The sequence below is a fragment of the Myxocyprinus asiaticus genome, chromosome 30 (genome assembly GCF_019703515.2).
Source record: "Myxocyprinus asiaticus isolate MX2 ecotype Aquarium Trade chromosome 30, UBuf_Myxa_2, whole genome shotgun sequence".
In the NCBI taxonomy this organism is placed as follows: Eukaryota; Metazoa; Chordata; class Actinopteri; order Cypriniformes; family Catostomidae; genus Myxocyprinus; species Myxocyprinus asiaticus.
The window spans coordinates 44824149-44846966 of record NC_059373.1 but is presented as its reverse complement, the minus strand read 5'-3'; the positions used below and the strand labels follow the sequence as shown (position 1 = coordinate 44846966).

The 22818-nt window shown below is 40.1% G+C and overlaps 1 protein-coding gene across 1 annotated transcript in view; it reads right to left on the bottom strand.

The window, feature by feature from the left end:
* Window positions 1-22818, bottom strand: part of LOC127421058 (F-box/LRR-repeat protein 19-like) — a 91959-nt gene that overhangs the window by 2884 nt on the left and 66257 nt on the right. Inside the window, exon 10 of the mRNA XM_051663790.1 lies at window positions 11831-12052. Within this exon, the coding sequence (XP_051519750.1) occupies window positions 11831-12052 (222 nt within the window). The remainder of the gene's footprint in view (window positions 1-11830; window positions 12053-22818) is intronic.

The following is a 22818-nucleotide window of genomic DNA, read 5'->3' as shown; positions in this document are numbered from 1 at the left end:
ACAACGCAATTCAACCGCACCATCCTCTCAAGACAAAAGCAGACTACACAGCACTGGATGTTGCACTAGTAACGTTAACATGACTATTATATGAAAATGATATGCTGATACACATGATGATTTTGAATACTTTTAAAATATTTTGTCCTAATGATTGTTTGCAGACAGATCATGGTATTGCTGCATTGCATATTTTCATATTAAGAGAGTAACAGTCGGGTTAGGGAAGTAAAAATCCCATTCATTTTCTCCTTAGACAAATACATTTTTAGTGTTAAACCTAAAAAAGACAGACCTACCGTGAGCTCCGTGGTTGTTAATCGAAAATATATGCTTCTGGAACAATCACTCCACATAATTTCAAATTCATTAAAAAAAAATAATCATGTTTAATATCAAAATTCCTTGTGAAGAACTACACTACCTATAAATACAGAAGAAAATGATCCACCAAACAGAGAGTTGCAGTAAACAAACTCTTAAGCGAACGCCCATTCCCATGACACAAAAAAATGACACAATATAATAATCATAATATTTTATATTATCTGTTTGTAATAGATCTGAGTATTTTGCAATTCACAAAATATGTTGTTCCCTTTCAAGTCTGGATGTAGCTGACACTATGCGAACTCTCAGGAGTGACAATCACTGAAGCCCTTATATAATCACGGCAATCTATAGGCAGATGGCACTTGATGCTACAGCCTTATGCCTGTGATGATAAACCAGTGCACAGTGCCATTTCATCAGAATTTTTCACTTTAAGGTTGTGATTATATCTCCCATACTCTGAAAGCCAGACTCAATGCTTCGTCGACTTGATCAACACTTCTAAACGCGAGTGGATTCTTTTTCATGTACCTGTTGTGCTTCTGATATTAAGCGTATCTTTTGCACTATGGTTTATTTGCGATTGCATTAGAATTGTATTTTTGTGCATTATTTTCTAGCAAAGAAATTAAAAAATCCTTTTGTCATTTCCCAAGTGTTTCAAACCATGAGTGATTAATCCCTCTGTCTGATGGGCACGAGCACAGTTTGTTTTGCCTGGGCCGAGCCCACGCTGAAGCAGTGCTTTCTGCGAGTGATTGCGCATGAAACTCAAAACGCTTAGCTCTTGGCCAGCTTTCTTTCAGAGTTTGAGGATGATTTGTCACTGGCTCAGGCCTTACATCTCTCCTCTTCTCTATGTCAAGCGGCTTTGCCTGTTCTGTATGCCCCTGATGATCTGTGTCCCACCTTTGATGAAGATGACGAGGGGGAAGCCATGAAGTTACAGCTTGGTCGCAAATGGGTCTTCCAAATGGACAATGAGCCCAAGCATACCTCCAAAGTTGTGGCAAAATGGCTTAAGGAAAACAAAGTCAAGGTACTGGAGTGGCTATCTCAAAGCCCTGACCTCAATCTGATAGAAAATTTGTGGGCAGAACTGAAAAAGCGTGTGTGAGCAAGGAGGCCTACAAACCTGACTCAGTTACACCAGTTCTGTCTGGAGGAATGGGCCAAAATTCCAGCAACTAATTGTGAGAGGCTTATAGAAGGCTACCCAAAACAATTAAAGGCAATGTTACAAAATACGTTAAGTATTACGCTAAAAGAAGTGTATGTAAACTTCTCACTGGGAATGTGATGAAAGAAATAAAAGTTGAAATAAATAATTCTCTCTACTATTATTCTGACATTTCACATTCTTAAAATAAAGTAGTGATCCTAACTGACCTAAGACAGGGATTTTTTTTCTACAATTAAATGTCAGGAATTGTGAAAAACTGAGTTTAAATGTATTTGGCTAAGGTGTATGTAAACTTCTGACTTCAATTGTATATTGTAGAGATATATATATATATATATACATACATACACACACACACACACACACACACACACACTACCGGTCAAAAGTTTTTAAACACTTGACCGATTTTTTTCTCATGATCTTAAACATTTTTTAATCTGAAGGTGTATGCTTAAATGTTTGAAATTAGTTTTGTAGACAAAAACATAATTGTGCCACCATATTAATTTATTTCATTATAAATCTAAAATTTAATTTAAAAATGATGACACAACTCTACTTGTCTTTCCAACCCAACGACACCACAGTGACTGCTCGAATTTCTGCCTGCCTGGCAGACATCTCGGCCTGGATGAAGGAACACCACCTGCAACTCAATCCAGCCAAGACTGAACTCCTTGTCTTTCCAGCCAACCCTGTTGTTGAACAAAACATCACCGTGCAGCTGGGTGCAACTACAGTAACGCCTTCAAAAACGGTCAGAAATCTAGGGGTAACCATCGAAAACAAACAAAATTTCACAGACCACATCTCAAAGACCACAAGATCATGTAGATTTACACTCTACAATATCAAGAAGATAAGACCCTTCCTCTCTGAACATGCCACACAACTGCTTGTCCAGTCACTCGTCATAACTAGACTGGACTACTGTAACGCTCTCATTGCAGGCCTCCCTGCATGTGCAATTAGACCCCTACAAATGATCCAGAATGCAGCAGCACGTCTGGTCTTTAATGAATCAAAGAGTGCGCACGTTACACCACTCCTCATCTCTCTCCATTGGCTGCCAGTTGATGCACGTATCAAATTCAAGGCTCTGATGCTGGCATACAGAACAGTCACTGGGTCTGCTCCAGCATACCTAAAATCATTTATGCAGAGCTACGCGCCCACTATAAGCCTGCGGTCGGCTAAGGAACGTCACCTTGTTGTACCAACACAAAGAGGCACCAAAACACTTTCCCGGACTTTCAGCTTCATCGTACCACGTTGGTGGAATGACCTACCCAACTCCATCCGTGAAGCTGACTCACTCTCTGTCTTCAAAAAACGACTAAAAACACATCTTTTCCATGAGCACTTAACCAGGCATTAAAAATAAATAAATTCTTGTTGCACATTAATCTGTTTTGAATACTATTCTGATGCTAGTGAAACTTTGTAATATGGCACTTTTCATAACACCGTCTCCTTATGATGATTTGCTTATGTCTTCCTCTTTTGTAAGTCGCTTTGGATAAAAGCATCTGCCAAATGAATAAATGTAAATGTAAAAAAAAACATTTTTGAAATTGATGACTTGGACCAAATAATAAAGAAAAGCAGCCAATAAGTGCCCAGCATATAGATGGAAACTCCTTCAATACTGTTTAAAAAGTATCCCAGGGTGATACCTCAAGAAGTTGGTTGAGAAAATGTCAAGAGTACATTTCTGAAAATTCTAGGCAAAGGGTGAGTACTTTGAAGATGCTAAAATATAACACAGTTTTTTTTTTTGTCATGAACAATTTTTATTGATTCCACACTCAAATCAACATAAACAGCACATGAATTTTCAACAAAATATAACCCGCTCCCTCCCTCCTTCACCCCCCCACCCACCCAACACACATCCCAGTGGTCAGACACCAAATAATAACAGACACACATACAAGCAGACAATCAAAAAAAAAAAAAAATAATAAAAAAAAAAAATACTCAGACATAAAAAACAAAAAATTGCCCAACAAAAAAGAAAAAGGGTTACACACATCAATTAATTACATACACACCATTTAAACTGTCCTTCTCCACTGTTCCTCCCTGGCACCCTCCAAGAAGGCCAAATAAGTGCCCCACTTCTTCTCAAAGGCACCCAAGCTGCCCAGCCGCCTACACGACATCTTTTCAAAGGCTGCCACTGTGCCCAATTCGGTGCACCACTCATGAAATGAGGGTGCACCAGCCGACTTCCATCCCCCAAAGATCACTTTCCTGCCGATCGTCACACCGGAGAAAACAGTTTTTAATGTGTGTGTTCCCTAAGTTAACCCCTGCCTCATCACCCAAAATACAAAGTCTGGGGCAGAATGAAATCTGAGTGCTCAGGATCTCACAGACATAACTCTGAACCCTTGACCAAAACTCTTGAATCTTAGTACAATACCAAAAAAACATGGGCTATGTCCCCATCCTCTGACTGGCATCGCCAACAGGTAGGTGTATCTTTAAGACCAAGCCTATGCAATCTAGAGGGAGTCCAATAAAAACGATGCAGAATCTTAAATTGAATTAGGCGCATCCTTGCATCCCTAGACATAGACTTGGCATTTTTTTAAATCCTACCCCATTCTTCATCCTCCAGTACTAAATTCAAGTCTTTCTCCCATAACTTCTTGAGAGATGTCAAAACCCCATCCCCTAGACTCTGAATTAGCCAGGAATAGTACGCTGAAGCCTTGTGACCCTTTCCAAAAGCCGCTAGTACCATCTCAAGAGTGTCTGCAGCTTTAGGGGGCTGTGTACTACACCCAAAGATGGTACAAAGTAGATGGCGCAGCTGTAAGTACCTGAAGAATTGAGATCTGGGAATCCCAAACCAGTGTGTAATATTTTCAAAGGATCTCAATGCTCCATTTTCATACAGGTCACCCAGCGTAGCAACTCCCTTCTCAATCCATTCTGTCCAGCAAAAAGGGGACTTATTAATACACAGTTTAGGGTTTAACCAAATACTTGCGGCAACGTTCAGGTAAATGTCCGAATTGAGCACGCGGGAAACCCTTGTCCACACTAACTGCATGTGTGAGATAAAGGGATGTGTCTTTAGTTCTCCGGGCAGCTTGGTAGAAAGACATTGCAATGGCAAGATAGGGGCAAGAAGTTCTTGTTCAATGCAGAACCAGGGAGGGGCTCTTTCAGGTGGAAGCGAACAATGAGCCAAATGTCTGAGACTGAATGCATAATAATAAAATGAAATCTTGGGTAAGCCTAGCCCACCTTTGTCAATCGGCCTATGTAACTTATTTAAATGTAATCTATATTTACATTTCCAAATGAAAGACTTCGCTATGCTTTCAAATTGCTTGAAATAAGAGAGGTGGACATCTACCGGGAAAGACTGTAGCAGGTAGTTAAATTTTGGAATACAGTTAATTTTAATAACATTAACTTTCCCAATCATCGATAAATGTAATGAAGCCCACCTGCCCACATCACTCGAAAACCGTTTTATTAAGGGGTCAAAATTAACTCTAACTAAATCAGACAAATTTGTGGGGAATAAAATGCCCAAATACTTAATGCCCTGTTTGGGCCACTGGAAGGCGCCTGGCTGGAAGGCCGTTACTGGACAGTACACTGTCAGAGCCAAAGCTTCAGATTTAGACCAGTTGACTTTGGAATTTGGAAAAGGAATTAATAATTCTGTGGAGGCAAGGCATAGATTTAGTAGGGTCAGAGACGAATAATAAAATATCATCTGCATAAAACAGAAGCTTATGTGCCACGCCTCCCGCCACCACCCCTGGAAAATCCTCCTCCTTTCTTATTGCGGCTGCTAATGGTTCCAGGGCAAGACAGAACAATAATGGGGAAAGAGGGCAAACCTGCCGAGTGCCCCTATCCAGAGTAAAATAATCTGAAATTAATCCATTTGTTTGTACCGCTTTTACAGGGTGTCTATAAAGTAACTTGATCCAACCAATAAACGTACTCCCGAACCCATACATTTCCAGAATCTTAAAAAGATAATCCCATTCTACCATATCAAACGCCTTTTCGGTGTCAAGTGAGATGGCAGCGACCGAAGTCTGATCATTCGCCACTGACCACATGATATTGATGAAACGCCTAATATTATCAGAAGAGCTACGACCCTGAATAAACCCCACCTGATCTATATGTATAAGAGATGTCATAACTTTCAGTATAAACTTCTAACAAAAATGGAGCCAGTTCTGTAGCATAAGATCTAAAAAATTCAGCGGCAAAACCATCTGGCCCCGGAGCCTTGCCTGTAGGTAAGGACTTAATTACCTTGTCAAGTTCCTCCAGGGTTATTTCAGAGTTTTTTTGCTCATTCGTCAGTTTAGGAAGATCTAATGGTTCCACAAAGTTTCTAATATCTTCATCAGTACATGAAGACGTGGAACTATACAGATCAAGATAGAATTCTTTAAAGGCATTATTAATATCAATGGCTGAGGTAAAAATTTCACCACCAGCAGATTTCACTGAGGGAATGGTAGAAAGAGACTCTCTCTGCTTTATATATCTAGCCAAAGCTTCCCTGCTTTGTCTCCTGACTCAAAGTATGACCGTCTTGCCCTGAAAAACCAAAACTCCACTTTCCGTGACAAAATAGTATTATATCTATATTTCAATCGGGTCAATTCTCTGAGACCATCAGACAACATTTGGCGCTTCAGCTCTGCCTCGGCACTTTTAATATTTCCTTCCAACTCCACGAGTTCTCGTGCTTTGGATTTTTTGATGAATGAAGCATATTGTATGATCCAACCCCTAAGAACTGCCTTAAGTGCCTCCCAAGCCACGCCCACAGAAGATACTGAGGACCAGTTGGTCTCCATATAAACATTGATTTCAGTCTTTAACATTTGTTGGAAATCAGGATTTTGCAAAAGGGATACATTAAAGCGCCAACTAAATGATTTCTTTTTCTCTGTATGTAGCAACATCTATAAATTCACCAGGGCATGATCTGAGACTAAAATGTTTCCAATTGAGCAATCCACTACAGATGAAATGAGGGACTTAGATATAAAAAATAAAAAAAAATCTATTCTAGAGTAAATCTTATGAACTGATGAAAAAAAAAATGTATAATCCCTACCAGATGGGTTCAAAAGTCACCAGATATCTGCAAGACCAAGATTTTTACACATCCTGTGAAGCGTCAATGTTGCTCTAGGGGGCTTACACACTTTTGCTTCACTATGATCAAAAGATTAAAGTCTCCTCCCAATATTATGTCATGAGAGATGCCAACAGCTTGCAACATCCCATCAAGATCTATAAAAAAAGCCCTGATCATCAGCGTTAGGTGCATAAATATTAGCCAAAATCAACCTTTGCCCCTGAATTTCTCCTAAAACTACAATGATTCTTCCTAATTTATCTTTAATATGTTTGAGACATTTGAATTGTAGATGCTTATTTATCAGTGTAATGACTCCCCTGCTCTTACTTGAGAATATATATATATATATATATATATATATATATATATATATATATTATATATATTTCACCGATCAGCCACAACATTAAAACCACCTGCCTAATATTGTGTAGGTCTCCCTCGTGCCGCCAAAACAGCGCCAACCCGCATCTCAGAATAGCATTCTGAGATGCTATTCTTCTCACCACAATTGTACAGAGGGGTTATCCGAGTTACCATAGACTTTGTCAGTTCGACTTTGTCAATGTACTACAAATGTACAGTTTTTGAGGCAGCTGTCTTGCTTTAACAGTGTTAAAAGATGTGCACTTTCATGTACAAATAGCCATTTTTTATTCAAGGTCCTTGCCTTCAATGGGGAGTACGTTTGCGCCCAAAGTTGGCTCTGGCATGTCGTCATCTAACAATACAAGTAATGTACAACCCCGGTCACCTGAACTGTGGGGCAGACTTGCTCTCACGTCAGGGAGTCTGACAAGGGGAATCGAGACTTCGTCCTCACAGTTCGGGGGATTTGGGAGGTATTCAGGGAAGCCAAGGTGGACCAATTTACCTCCCCGGACACAGCGCATTGTCATCTTTGGTTCTCCATGACACAAGCTCCACTAGCCGTGGACAACCTAGCTCACAAATGGCCAAGTATGTGTTCCCCCTTGTCCGCTTTCTCCACCAGGTTTTCCATAGCTTACTTCTGTGCAAGCAGCAGGCTGGGCTTTCCCAAACACCACTGCCAGGTCCTATAACCTGGGTGTTTTCTCCCTCTCTTTCCAGATACTGTCTGCGTAGGAGGGTTAATATGTCAGTGCTTCACTACCCAGTTTGACTGGTGTCATTTTGCCAGGTCTCTCTCTCTTCCCACTTTGATGCAAAGATTAGCTCGATTTCTACATTTTTCACTACACTCTTGGCTAGTGAGAATTGTTCTGGTGTGTCTGAATCAGCAGCAAGCCATTATGGTTATGATTCCCATAGCACCATTTAAAGATGCAGCATCAAGAGAGTGGCTTGAAAGGGAATGTGAAATGGCGCTGTGCTCCGGATTGTATGGCCACGATGACACTTGCATAAGAACAGCCATCTGCCAATAGTTTGCCGTGATTCTATATACGGTCTTCAGAGATAGTCATTCCTGAGAGTATTTCCCATAGTGTCCGCTACTGACGCAGTGTCTCATTCCATCCTTTCAGGGAACTAAGTTTAGGTTCGATTTGTAACAGAGACGTTTTTATACTTATAATCAGCCACTGAAACATCAATAGTTTTATATTTTTCCTTTGTTTTTAATTTGATTATGTTATTCACAATGCTTTATGGGATTGAAGTTAATTCCCTTAAGAAAGCCATTAAGTACACAGTCTTCTACCTTTGTCTTTTTGTGAGATTTTCAGACACTTTTTTGCTTTTAATTAAAGTTTGTAACTTTAAAGTAAAAAGTAAAGTTTTGTGATTCACCTCGGAGCTGGTTGGTTTGGTTCACAGCTTAGAACTTTTATGAAGTACTAGGGGTTGGGGATATGACCAAAACTCTATATCACATATACAGGGTTGGGAGGTTTACTTTTGAAATGTATTCCACTACAGATTACAGAATAAATGCTGTAAAATGTAATTTGTAATGTATTTCATTAGATTACTCAAGGTCAGTAACGTATTCAAAATACTTTGGATTACTTCTTCAGCACTGGTAGATTTTTTCACTTGTTTTGACTATAAAAACTCTGCCAGTACAGTAAGACAAAATACACATGTTAAAAATACATTCTCTGAAAAACCTAAATACCTTATGCAGTGTTGTTTCTAAATCTTGTTTTAAGTATTTTTAGATATTTTTACAGGAAAACAATACAAAAAATATTATCAAGAATACAATTTTTGCCCTAATATCAAAGCTCTTACTAGAAAAAAGAAATTATGATCCAACGTGAATTTTCTTGATAAAAAAATATGATTGTGCCTGGTAACATGTGCATGTAAAATGCATAGCATTTTAGCTTAGTGTAAAACTGACAATTTACACAAGGTTTATTTCTGTTTCTTCTGCTCCAAACTTCTCTGTCTGCTCGTGTGAATGTAAAACATCATAAGAAAGTGTTTCACCGCTGTTCAAATGCACTTTGGATCACATCATTTCTATGTATAAATGTTTTCCATCTGAAAGGACTAAATATTAAATGAAACAAATGACAATAAAATGCAAAGTAATCTCTTCAGTAATCAAAATACTTTTTGAATGTAACGGTATTCTAAATACCAATGATTTAAATTGTAACTGTAGTGGAATACAGTTACTTATATTTTGTATTTTAAATATGTATTCCCGTTACTTGTATTTTGTTATTCCCCAACCCAGCACATATATTGAGTAGTTTTATCTCACAGTAAAGGTAATCACAAAGTATTTATTTTTTCCTGGAAAATCAACAAAAAAGGGTATATATATTAAATAACTATGTGGTAGGGGCTTTTTAGCCTTTCATTGGATATTTGAAACAATTCTGGTCACTATATTTGAGATATAAATGCACTATTGACAAAGGTGTTATTTAATAATTCCTAAGGTAATTTTTTGCTTCTCTCTCCATGTTTTCTGGAGAACAAGATGTCAGTAGGAAATCTTATAGTGTTGAGTGAGTTTAACACCACAGAAAACTATTTATGAGGCATAAAACACAAGTAGGGGTCGACCCGGTTGATAATCCGATCCGATATTCATAATTTTTCGAATGAACAGAATTGTTATTTTGTCTGATCTGATTGCTGCTAAATTTTAAAATGTGTTCCATTGGCTCTGATGCCACCGCCACTCTTTGAAAGGTTGTTGCTTGTAGTCTGGCTCAATGTCCCGCCCACAGTTATACTGTATATCACAAGTAAATGGCCAATCAACACTGTACTCCGTATTCATGGGGGAGAGGTGGGAAAGAGGAAACGGTTGCCCCATCTCACCATTTCTACACTTAAGGTTAACAGAGCGACAAAACAATGGAGCTGTGTACACAGTAAGCACTCTGGGGTGTAGATAGCACTGAACTTTCAGCGCTATCGCTTTGAATATTTTTCTCTAGCACCGAACACACTTCATTTATGCCCTTTCGTGCTCCGCATGCATTGCCTCTCTCCACCAGCCAGCGAAATAAGGCGCCGCATAGTAGAGATGCAGACGCAGTTATTTCAACAACAGAGAAATACAGTGAGCAGCAATATACAGTAGGTTGGTGGCAGAGATAAGGACTGATTTAACAGAGTAGGCTACTTGCCCGTATGAGTTGATGTTTTTACATGTTATAGCTGATGATGGCATTGATAGTGGTGGCTAGCTAATCAATGTTAGGAGGTTTAGCAAACGTAACGTCAACTTTGCTAGCGTTAAATAGCAAATTTTCCTCCGTTGTGAATAAAATCCCGTTGCCCTTTTTGCAATTGACTAAACGGGCAAGCCAGCAAGCTACATGAAGAGTGTCAACTCCAATAACATTGATTCTCATCTGTTATCACATGTTAATACATAACATTCTGTTATGAGCTGTTTAGTTCATTATTTTTATATATATATATTTTTTTTTTGGATTTTTCCCCTTTTTCTCCCAATTTGGAATGCCCAATTCCCAATGCGCTCTAAGTCCTTGTGGTCGCATAGTGATTCGCCTCAGTCCGGGTGGCGGAGGACGAATCCCAGTTGCCTCCGCGTCTGAGATAGTCAACCCGCGCATCTTATCACGTGGCTTGTTGAGCGCGTTGCCACAGAGACATAGCGCGTGTGGAGGCTTCACGCCATCCACCGCGGCAACCACGCTCAATTCACCATGCGCCCCACCGAGAACAAACCACATTATAGCGACCACGAGGAGGTTACCCCATGTGACTCTACCCTCCCTAGCAACCGGGCCAATTTGGTTGCTTAGGAGACCTGGCTGGAGTCACTCAGCATGCCCTGGGATTCGAACTAGCGAACTTCAGGGGTGGTAGCCAGCGTACTTTACCACTGAGCTACCCAGGCCCCATTATTTTTATATATTTAAAGTTTCAGTTAAAAAGAAATGCTGCTAGGAGCTCCCTCCACTTTATATTTAAAAAAAATAATGTTGATATGTTGTTTTCCAGTATTTTTCAAAAGATAATATTGAAATGTTCTGTTTTGCAGTATTTCATTAAACATATGTTCATAGGCATTTAAATGAGTTTTGTGTTGGAGTTTGTGTTAGTGTAAATTGACACATAAATCTTCATTTTTACTGCCGTTAAAATGTTTATCGACCCCAAATATCTGTTATCGGTCTCCTTGATTACTATAATCATTATTGGCCCTGAAAAATCGGTCAACCCCCAAACAGATGTTTTGCATCAGTTTTCATTTTAACCATCTTACTGTGCTTTACGGTGCTTTATTGGCATGACAAATATTTGTACATTTGTATTGCCGTTTACAGCTGAGCTGCATACAAATAAAACAGTCAGTCTCTCTCTCTCTTCCCGCGTGCTGTATGTGTGTGCATGCACAACAGAGAGTGTGCTTTCTAAGATGGCACCTTTTAATGCAAAAATAAATGCCTCCTGCGCTTGACTTGTTTGAGAGTTGAGGTACTTTGAACCTCTTTGGAAAAAATGAATGGGAAAACCAAGATGGCTGAAAAAGTTGGCACTGATGAATCATTCACAGTAAAACCAAGAATGGTGTTCAGAAAGCAAATAGGGTGAATTTTGACATTCTGTTGAGTTTAAGCTTAAAAAAAAGTAAATAGTTAATGTAGTTAACTATTAATGTAGTTAAAGCAGCTTTTCTATGGAGTGTGCTTCACTGACAAGTTTTTATCCATATTGCTGATAAGCCTGAAGCACATGTGGTTTACCTGCCAGGTTGACATGGGTGAGGCTCTCTCTGAGCGGTGATATTGGAGAGGTTAGCGTGAGGATTGTCTGGTCTGTGATGTGGCAGCACTGACTTAGGTCAAGCTTGGTCAGGTGAGGAAGGTACCGCACTATCAGGCGTGACAAAGCATCAGTCACTTCCAGACCAGCCAGTCGTAGCTCTGTCACATTCTGGAATCGTCCACCTCGGTTATCCCCATGAGCTGTAAAGAATATCCAAAGTCAACTTCAGATTATTCTCATCTATAGGCCTGATCTATAGTCATATATTTTCAGAATGCTTTGATTACTCTCAACATTGCTGTGATACTTAACAACTGAATATCAGCCGACAGCCTGAATGTCAGTACAGTACAATACTCATTCTATATATACTTTTTTTATATATTTTTATTTTTCATTTTTATTGAATAATGTGTATCTATATAGTGCGTATTGTATACTGTACAGTGTATGTTATTATTTGTGTATTGTTGAGTGTAATTATGTGTATATCAGATGTTTAAATTGTGCTGTGTTAATTTGATGTTATGGTAAACTGGTACTGTCTCATCACTGTCACGACTGCTATGTTGATCGGAACTGCACCCAAGAATTTCACACACCATTGCACTTGTGTATATGGCTGTGTGACAATAAAGTGATTTGATTTGATACTTGATTATGCATGTACTGTAGAGCCACTCTAAGTAGCAGGCAAACTGCATTGTTCCATTGCAATATTTGAGCAACTTAAGCTACTCAAACTAGATTCAGATGCACCATGGCACTCAACAGGGATGCTCCGATCAGGATTTTTACAGCCGATACCGATTTACTTGTAATCTGATTGGCCTAGCCAATGTCCTAGTGCCCCTCATACACAACACATCAAACATGAACTCACAAGACTTCATCAAAAAAGGAAATAATATGACTATATATAGATAGAATAGGACAGTGTTACTTCTGTGTTTATGGCATCCCCAACCAGAGAAAGTGAAATCAGAGAAGAAACACTCTCTACAGGACACTACATAAAATATCACTAGGGTCTTTCCCACTGGCGGTCCTAAAGCCTGTTTTAGGTACTTTTCCCCGGGACTAGTGCTTTTCGTCGCTTTTGCACCTAAGGAACTATAGTTCCTTGAAGCCATTTTAGGGGACATTTTTAGCTCCTACTCTGGGGTAGATATTTTGGGGGCATATAGGAACTGTGGGAGGTGCTGCAGCCTGTGATTGGACAAAACCTTGCATTGAGAAAGGAGAGGAGCTCCATAGCCACCAATAGTAAATAACAAGCTGCTATCTTGCTACTGAGAGGACTGTGCTAATTTTACAGTTACCTTAACAGAAAAAAAATAACAACAAAAAAATTATCCAAAGACAATCACCCATTTCACATGTGTGTATTTGACTTCATGGGGAGACACGATTTGAGTTTTCATCGCATTTGTACTGTGTGACTATAAATAAAAAGGGAATTCTGGATTACTATATCAACTTTTTCCTGGGATAAGGGATATAAATAAGATGTTTATCAAGAGTGGATTATTGAACTTTATTATACACTAAACCATCATTAAATCTAGTTTACATGAGGAACGTATTGCATGCCTGTCACTGCATGGTTAACTTGCATCAAGACTCTTTTTTTAAGTTAATGAGTGTGTATTTCAGTGCTGTAATTTATGATGAGTTATAAAAGCCTTTATTGTAAAAGATTGTGTTGATAAATAGGTTTATAGTGCATTTTCAACATGTTGTCTGCTGAGTTCAGCATGGGCAGCGCAGTTAGCGATTTCACACACGGCTCAAGAGCCCAGTTTAAACTGTAACCTGAAGACACAAGCTACGTCCGAAAACTGGAAAATGCTGCCTTCAGAGGTTGTATAAGGATGGATGTAGGTAGGATGAAATAAGGTGCCTTTTAAACTGTTCAGAGAGTTCCATTCATCCAAAAACACTGTTATTTAAACCATTAACTGATAAGGCAGCTGCCTATGTTTTCCGATGCAGCCAAAGTTTGTATAAAATAGCCTTAAACAAACAAAAGTGTAGCTCTGTGTCCTCCGCCGGTGTTGTTGATTTTGTTGTTGTTGTTGCTATTGAAACGCACTTGCAAATACAGTGCATCCGGAAAGTATTCACAGCGCTTCACTTTTTCCACATTTTGTTATGTTACAGCCTTATTCCAAAATGGATTAAATTCATTATTTTCCTAAAAATTCTACAAACAATATCCCATAATGACAACGTGAAAGAAGTTTGTTTGAAATCTTTGCAAATTTATAAAAATAAATAAATTTAAAAAAAATCACATGTACATAAGTATTCACAGCCTTTGCTCAATACTTTGTTGAAGCACCTTTGGCACCAATTACAGCCTCAAGTCTTTTTGAGTATGATGCTACAAGCTTGGCACACCTATTTTTGGGCAGTTTCTCCCATTCTGCTTTGCAGGACCTCTCAAGCTCCATCAGGTTGGATGGGGAGCGTCGGTGCACAGCCGTTTCAGATCTCTCCAGAGATGTTCAATCGGGTTCAAGTCTGGGCTCTGGCTGGGCCACTCAAGACATTCACAGAGTTGTCCCGTAGCCACTCCTTTGTTATCTTGGCTGTGTGCTTAGGGTCGTTGTCCTGTTGGAAGATGAGCCTTCACCCCAGTCTGAGGTCCAGAGTGCTCTGGAGCAGGTTTTCATCAAGGATGTCTCTGTACATTGCTGCATTCATCTTTCCCTCGATCCTGACTAGTCTCCCAGTTCCTGCCGCTGAAAAACATCCACACAGCATGATGCTACCACCACCATGCTTCACTGTAGGGATGGTATTGGCCAGGTGATGAGCGGTGCCTGGTTTCCTCCAGACATGACGCTTGCCATTCAGGCCAATTCAATCTTTGTTTCATCAGACCAGAGAATTTTGTTTCTCATGGTCTGAGAGTCCTTCAGGTGCCTTTTGGCAAACTCCAGGCGGGCTGTCATGTGCCTTTTACTGAGGAGTGGCTTCCGTCAGGCCACTCTACCATACAGGCCTGATTGGTGGAGTGCTGCAGAGATGGTTGTTCTTCTGGAAGGTTCTCCTCTCTCCACAGAGAAACGCTGGAGCTCTGTCAGAGTGACCATTGGGTTCTTGGTCACCTCCCTGACTAAGGCCCTTCTCCCCCGATCGCTCAGTTTGGCCGGGCGGCCAGCTCTAGGAAGAGTCCTGGTGGTTCCAAACTTCTTCCATTTACGGATGATGGAGGCCACTGTGCTCGTTGGGACCTTCAATGCTGCAGAAATTTTTCTGTACCCTTCCCCAGATCTGTGCCTCGATACAATCCTGTCTCGGAGGTCTACAGACAATTCCTTGGACTTCATGACTTGGTTTGTGCTCTGACATGCACTGTTAACTGTGGGACCTTATATAGACAGGTGTGTGCCTTTCCAAATCATGTCCAATCAACTGAATTTACCACAGGTGGACTCCAATCAAGCTGTAGAAACATCTCAAGGATGATCAGTGGAAACAGGATGCACCTGAGCTCAATTTTGAGTGTCATGGCAAAGGCTGTAAATACTTATGTACATGTGATTTTTTTACAATACACGTTTCATGGCAGTTCTGAGGTGAAATATACACTGAGTGGCACTAAAAGGGAGTTACATTTTCTGCAAAACAGGTTGGGAGAAAAACCAAGAGGTTTTGAAGGTTAATGCTGAATCGAGTTTTAAATCAACAAATCAACTGACCTCTCTACCCTAAACCTAACCAATAAAAGAAAATGTGAGATAAAAATGCAATTGCTGAGGAAACCATGTCATTTTGTACATTTTGTATCACATAAGGTGTAGGACTGTGCGTAGCTATATCTTATCCAATTTCCGTGAGAGCGCTAAACCTAAGCCAAACTCTAGACTTACAGTGGACCATAAAATTTTGTCCCTGACAATTACCGTCGGGGCCTGAAATTAATTTCTGAAAATGGGATGCCTCATATTTAGGGGATTTAGGCTTTCGTGGGGAGAGCAAAACAGCGGAGATCCCTGCAAAACAGTGTGATGCCAGCGTAGGTGATGACAAATTTTTTCGGTCAACTATCCCTTTAAGAATTCGAGTCAATGCTCACCAGATTAAACTTGACAAAATGCACTGAAAATTCACAGATGAAATCCTGAAAGATGGAATATAGTCCTTTGGAATTAGCTGTTTTTCTGCATTAATTGGTCAAAAAAAATAATCTCATCTTCAAAGTCACTAGTCAACAACACACAAACAATTAGAATATTTCATGTCTTCATTGAACACATCCCATTAATCATTCACAGTACTGTGGAAAAAGTAAGTGAACCCTTGGATTTAAAAACTGGTCGATCCTCGTTTAGCAGCACAGCTGTGGATCAGACCTCCACAACGTTCAAAAGAACTTTGGACCATTCTTCCTAACAAAACTGCTTCAGCTCAGCCATATTCTTAGGGTGTCTGGTGTGAACGGCTCTCGAGGTCATTCCACAGCATCTCTATTGGGTTAAGGTCTAGCTTTTGACTGGGCCACTCCAAAAGGTGGATTTTCTTTTATGTTTAGGGTCAGTGTCCTGCTGCATCATCCAAGTTCTACTGAGCTTCAGCTGGTTCACAGCCACACTGACATTATCCTGTAGGATATCTTGATAAACTTGGGAATTCATTTTTCCCTCAATAACAGCAAGTAGTCCAGCCCCGAAGCAGCAAATCAGCCCCAAATCATGATGGTCCTTCCAACATACTTCACTGTTGGGATGATTTTTTCACGTTGATATGCGGTGCCCTTTTTATGCCATATGTAGTGCTGTGTGTTCTTCCCAAACAATTCAATCTTAGTCCACAAAACATTTCCCCAGTAGCGTTGCGGAGTGTCATGGTGGTCTTTGGCAAACTTCAGATGCACATCAATGTTTTTGTTGGAAAGCAGTGGCTTCCTATGTGGTGTCCTGCCATGGACACCATGTCTGTTTAATGTTTTCCATAAAGTGGACTCATGAACAGAGATGTTAACAGTTTCAGTGATTCCTTCAAATCTTTAGCTGTCACTCTAGGGTTATTTTTTACCTCAGTGAACATTCTGTGGTGTGCTCTGAGTCATCTTGGCTGGATGGCCACTTCTAGAGAGAGTAGCAACAGTACCAAATCATTTATTGACAATTTGTCTAACTGTGGACAAATGAATATCTAAGCTCTATGAGATAACTCTGTAACCCTTTCCAAAGCAAAGCAACAATTCTTGATCGTAGGTGTTCTGAGATCCTTTTTTTTTTTTTTTTTTTTTTTTTTTGCAAGGCATGGTCCACGTCAGCAGGTGCTTCTTATGAATAACAAACTCAAAATGTTTGAGTGCTTTTATCTCTGACCCACACCTCCAATCTTATTTCATTAACTGGATGTCAGGTTTGCAAACTCCTGACTCTAATCAGCTTTTGTTGACGTCATTAGACTAGGGGTTCACATACTTTTTCCAACCAACATTGTGAATTTTTGAATAATGTATTCAATATGTACAAGAACAATACAATAATTTGTGTGTTAGTAGTTAAAATAGACTGTGTTTGTTCATTATTGTAACTTAGATGAAGGTCAAAGCAGATTTTAAGACAAATTTATACACAAATGTAGGTAGTCCAAAAGGGTTCACATGCTTTTTCTTACCAGTGTATATAAGTATTCTCGATATATCGCAAATGAACTTGCAATATGATTTTACTGCATCCATTCATACAGTTTATAAAGATGCAGAGAGCAGAAAATACTAGCAGATACATTTATGGTATATGTGTGTTCTAGCTTGTTAGCGGAAAAATTTGCCCTGACACACTACTCTTCAATTGGTTCTATTAATAATTTTTTAGAAACCTTGTAACTCTTAACCCACACCTAATGTGAAGTTTTCCTATCCTTAAGGTGTACTTAGGAAAATGGGATTTATCTGTGGTGTTAGAGGAACTCTCAGTTCTCCCATTTGAGCCCTTGGCATCAGTTTCTGATATACCAATACTTGTATTTTTTTTTTCTGATTAACATTTTTTATTGATTCATACAGATAACAAAGAAAAGCAAAACATATATACACAGAATCAACATTTAACCCCCACTATTACCCCTCCCCAGTCCCCAACCCCACCCTGACCCTCAACAAACATCCCTGTGGTCACATAAGTATACACAAAAAAAAAAAAAAAAAAAAAAAAAAAATATATATATATATATATAAATAATAATCACACACATTTAAAACTATGCTTCTCTCTCCACTGCCCCTCCCCGAGAGCCCTCCAAAATGCCAAATAGCTGCCCCATTTCCCATCAAACGAATCCCAGATCCCCAGCCTTCTACATGACACTTCCTCGAAAGCCGCCACCCTCTCCATCTCCATGCACCACTCTTGAAATGAGGGCGCTCCAGCCTACTTCCATCCCCTTAAAACAATTTTGCTGATCATAACACTGGTTATTATTTTTATGTGTTTATCCCCTATATTGATGACCGCTCCATCGCCTAAAATACAGAGTCTGGGGCTAAATTTAATTTGAGTGCCCAATATGTCACACATAAATCTCTGAACCTCCAACCAAAATTCTTGGATCTTAACACACCACCAAAAAACATGGGTTGTGTCTCCATCTTCTGATTGGCATCACCAGCAGGTGGGTGTGTCTTTAAGACCAAGCCTATACAATCTAGAGGGGGTCCAATAGAATCTATGTAAAATCTTGAATTGCATAAGGCACACCCTTGCATCTCTAGATACAGACTTAACGTTTTTTTTTTAGAAACCTAGCCTACACTCCCTCCTCCAATGCCAAGTTTAAATCTTTCTCCCATAATTTCTTGATAGAAGTTAAAGCTCCATCCACCAGACTCTGAATTAGCAGGGAGTAATACACTGATGCCTCATGACCTTTTCCAAAAGCAGTAATCACCACTCCCAGAGTATCTGCTGCTTTAGGGGGGTGTATGCTACTCCCAAAAATAGTACAGAGCAGGTGGCGCAGCTGTAAATACCTAAGGAACTGAGATCTGGGAATCCCAAAATGTTGAACCAAATCTTCAACGGATCGCAACACTCCACCCTCATATAGGTCACCGAGTGTATTAACCTCCCTCACAATCCACTCTGACCAGCAGAAAGGGGACTTATTAAAACATAATTTTGGGTTCAGCCATATGCTCGAGGCAACATTTACATAAATGTCAGAATTAAACACTCTGGACACTTTTGTCCATACCGAGTGCAAATGTGAGATAACGGGGTCTAACTTAACTTCTCCGATTAGTTTGATTGGCTTTACAATGGCTAAATAGCAGCAAGAACTTCTTGTTCAATACAAAACCAAGGAGGGGCTCTCTCAGGTGGAAGCGACAAATGAGCCAAATGTCTGAGACCAAATGCATAATAATAAAACAAAATCTTGGGTAGGCCTAGCCCACCTTTGTCAATCAGCCTATGCAACTTACTGAAATGTAATCTGGGACGTTTACCACTCCAAATGAAGGACTTCGCTATGCTATCAATTGCTTGAAATAAGAGACGGGGACATCTATTGGGAGAGACTGTAGCAGGTAGTTGAATTTTGGAATACAATTCATTTTAATAACATTAACCTTCCCAATCATAGATAAATGTAATGAAGCCCACCTGCCCACATCGCTCAAAAACCTTTTTATTAAAGGGTCAAAACTGACTAACTAAATCACACAAATTTGCTGGGAATAAAATACCCAAATACTGCCCTGTTTGGGCCACTGGAAGCTTGAAAATCCAAAGCTTCCACAGGCAGTACGCTGTCAGAGCCAAAGCTTTGGATTTAGACCAATTAACTCTGTATCCCGAGAACTTAGAAAAGGAATTAATAATTCTGTGGAGGCAAGGCATACAGTGCATCCGGAAAGTATTCACAGCGCTTCACTTTTTCCACATTTTGTTATGTTACAGCCTTATTCCAAAATGGATTAAATTCATTATTTTCCTCAAAATTCTACAAACAATACCCCATAATGACAACGTGAAAGAATTTTGTTTGAAATCTTTGCACATTTATTAAAAATAAAAAACGAAAAAAATCACATGTACATAAGTATTCTACAACTTGATTGGAGTCCACCTGTGGTAAATTCAGTTGATTGGACATGATTTGGAAAGGCACACACCTGTCTATATAAGGTCCCACAGTTAACAGTGCATGTCAGAGCACAAACCAAGCCATGAAGTCCAAGGAATTGTCTGTAGACCTCTGAGACAGGATTGTATCGAGGCACAGACCTGGGGAAGGGTACAGAAAAATTTCTGCAGCATTGAAGGTCCCAATGAGCACAGTGGCCTCCATCATCCGTACATGGAAGAAGTTTGGAACCACCAGGACTCTTCCTAGAGCTGGCCGCCTGGCCAAACTGAGCGATCAGGGGAGAAGGGCCTTAGTCAGGGAGGTGACCAAGAACCCGATGGTCACTCTGACAGAGCTCCAGCATTTCTCTGTGGAGAGAGGAGAAACTTCCAGAAGAACAACCATCTCTGCAGCACTCCACCAATCAGGCCTGTATGGTAGAGTGGCCAGACAGAAGCCACTCCTCAGTAAAAGGCACATGACAGCCCACCTGGAGTTTGCCAAAAGGCACCTGAAGGACTCTCAGACCATGAGAAACAAAGATTGAACTCTTTGGCCTGAATGGCAAGCATCATGTCTGGAGGAAACCGGGCACCGCTCATCACCTGGCCAATACCATCCCTACAGTGAAGCATGGTGGTGGTAGCATCATGCTGTGGGGATGTTTTTCAGCGGCAGGAACTGGGAGACTAGTCAGGATTAAGGGAAAGATGAATGCAGCAATGTACAGAGACATCCTTGATGAAAACCTGTTCCAGAGCACTCTGGACCTCAGACTGGGGTGAAGGTTCATCGTCCAACAGGACAACGACCCCAAGCACACAGCCAAGATAACAAAGGAGTGGCTACGGGACAACTCTGTGAATGTCCTTGAGTCGCCCTGCCAGAGCCCAGACTTGAACATCTCTGGAGAGATCTGAAAATGGCTGTGCACCGACGCTCCCCATCCAACCTGATGGAGCTTGAGAGGTCCTGCAAAGCAGAATGGGAGAAACTGCCCAAAAATAGGTGTGCCAAGCTTGTAGCATCATACTCAAAAAGACTTGAGGCTGTAATTGGTGCCAAAGGTGCTTCAACAAAGTATTGAGCAAAGGCTGTGAATACTTACAGGTGCATCTCAATAAATTAGAATGTCGTGGAAAAGTTCATTTATTTCAGTAATTCAACTCAAATTGTGAAACTCGTGTATTAAATAAATTCAGTGCACACAGACTGAAGTAGTTTAAGTCTTTGGTTCTTTTAATTGTGATGATTTTGGCTCACATTTACAAAAACCCACCAATTCACTATCTCAAAAAATTAGAATATGGTGACATGCCAATCAGCTAATCAACTCAAAACACCTGCAAAGGTTTCCTGAGCCTTCAAAATGGTCTCTCAGTTTGGTTCACTAGGCTACACAATCATGGGGAAGACTGCTGATCTGACAGTTGTCCAGAAGACAATCATTGACACCATTCACAAGGAGGGTAAGCCACAAACATTCAAGCTGGCTGTTCACAGAGTGCTGTATCCAAGCATGTTAACAGAAAGTTGAGTGGAAGGAAAAAGTGTGGAAGAAAAAGATGCACAACCGAGAGAACCGCAGCCTTATGAGGATTGTCAAGCAAAATCGATTCAAGAATTTGGGTGAACTTCACAAGGAATGGACTGAGGCTGGGGTCAAGGCATCAAGAGCCACCACACACAGACGTGTCAAGGAATTTGGCTACAGTTGTCATATTCCTCTTGTTAAACCACTCCTGAACCACAGACAACGTCAGAGGCGTCTTACCTGGGCTAAGGAGAAGAAGAACTGGACTGTTGCCCAGTGGTCCAAAGTCCTCTTTTCAGATGAGAGCAAGTTTTGTATTTCATTTGGAAACCAAGGTCCTAGAGTCTGGAGGAAGGGTGGAGAAGCTCATAGCCCAAGTTGCTTGAAGTCCAGTGTTAAGTTTCCACAGTCTGTGATGATTTGGGGTGCAATGTCATCTGCTGGTGTTGGTCCATTGTGTTTTTTGAAAACCAAAGTCACTGCACCCGTTTACCAAGACATTTTGGAGCACTTCATGCTTCCTTCTGCTGACCAGCTTTTTAAAGATGCTGATTTCATTTTCCAGCAGGATTTGGCACCTGCCCACACTGCCAAAAACACCAAAAGTTGGTTAAATGACCATGGTGTTGGTGTGCTTGACTGGCCAGCAAACTCACCAGACCTGAACCCCATAGAGAATCTATGGGGTATTGTCAAGAGGAAAATGAGAAACAAGAGACCAAAAAATGCAGATGAGCTGAAGGCCACTGTCAAAGAAACCTGGGCTTCCATACCACCTCAGCAGTGCCACAAACTGATCACCTCCATGCCATGCTGAATTGAGGCAGTAATTAAAGCAAAAGGAGCCCCTACCAAGTATTGAGTACATATTGAGTACATTTCCAGAAGGCCAACAATTCACTAAAAATGTTTTTTTTATTGGTCTTATGATGTATTCTAATTTTTTGAGATAGTGAATTGGTGGGTTTTTGTTAAATGTGAGCCAAAATCATCACAATTAAAAGAACCAAAGACTTAAAATACTTCAGTCTGTGTGCATTGAATTTATTTAATACACGAGTTTCACAATTTGAGTTGAATTACTGAAATAAATGAACTTTTCCACGACATTCTAATTTATTGAGATGCATCTGTATGTACATGTGATTTTTTTTTTTTATACATTTGCAAAGATTTCAAACAAAATTCTTTCACGTTGTCATTATGGGGTATTGTTTGTAGAATTTTGAGGAAAATAATGAATTTAATCCATTTTGGAATAAGGCTGTAACATAACAAAATGTGGAAAAAGTGAAGCGCTGTGAATACTTTCCAGATGCACTGTAGATCTAGTAGGGT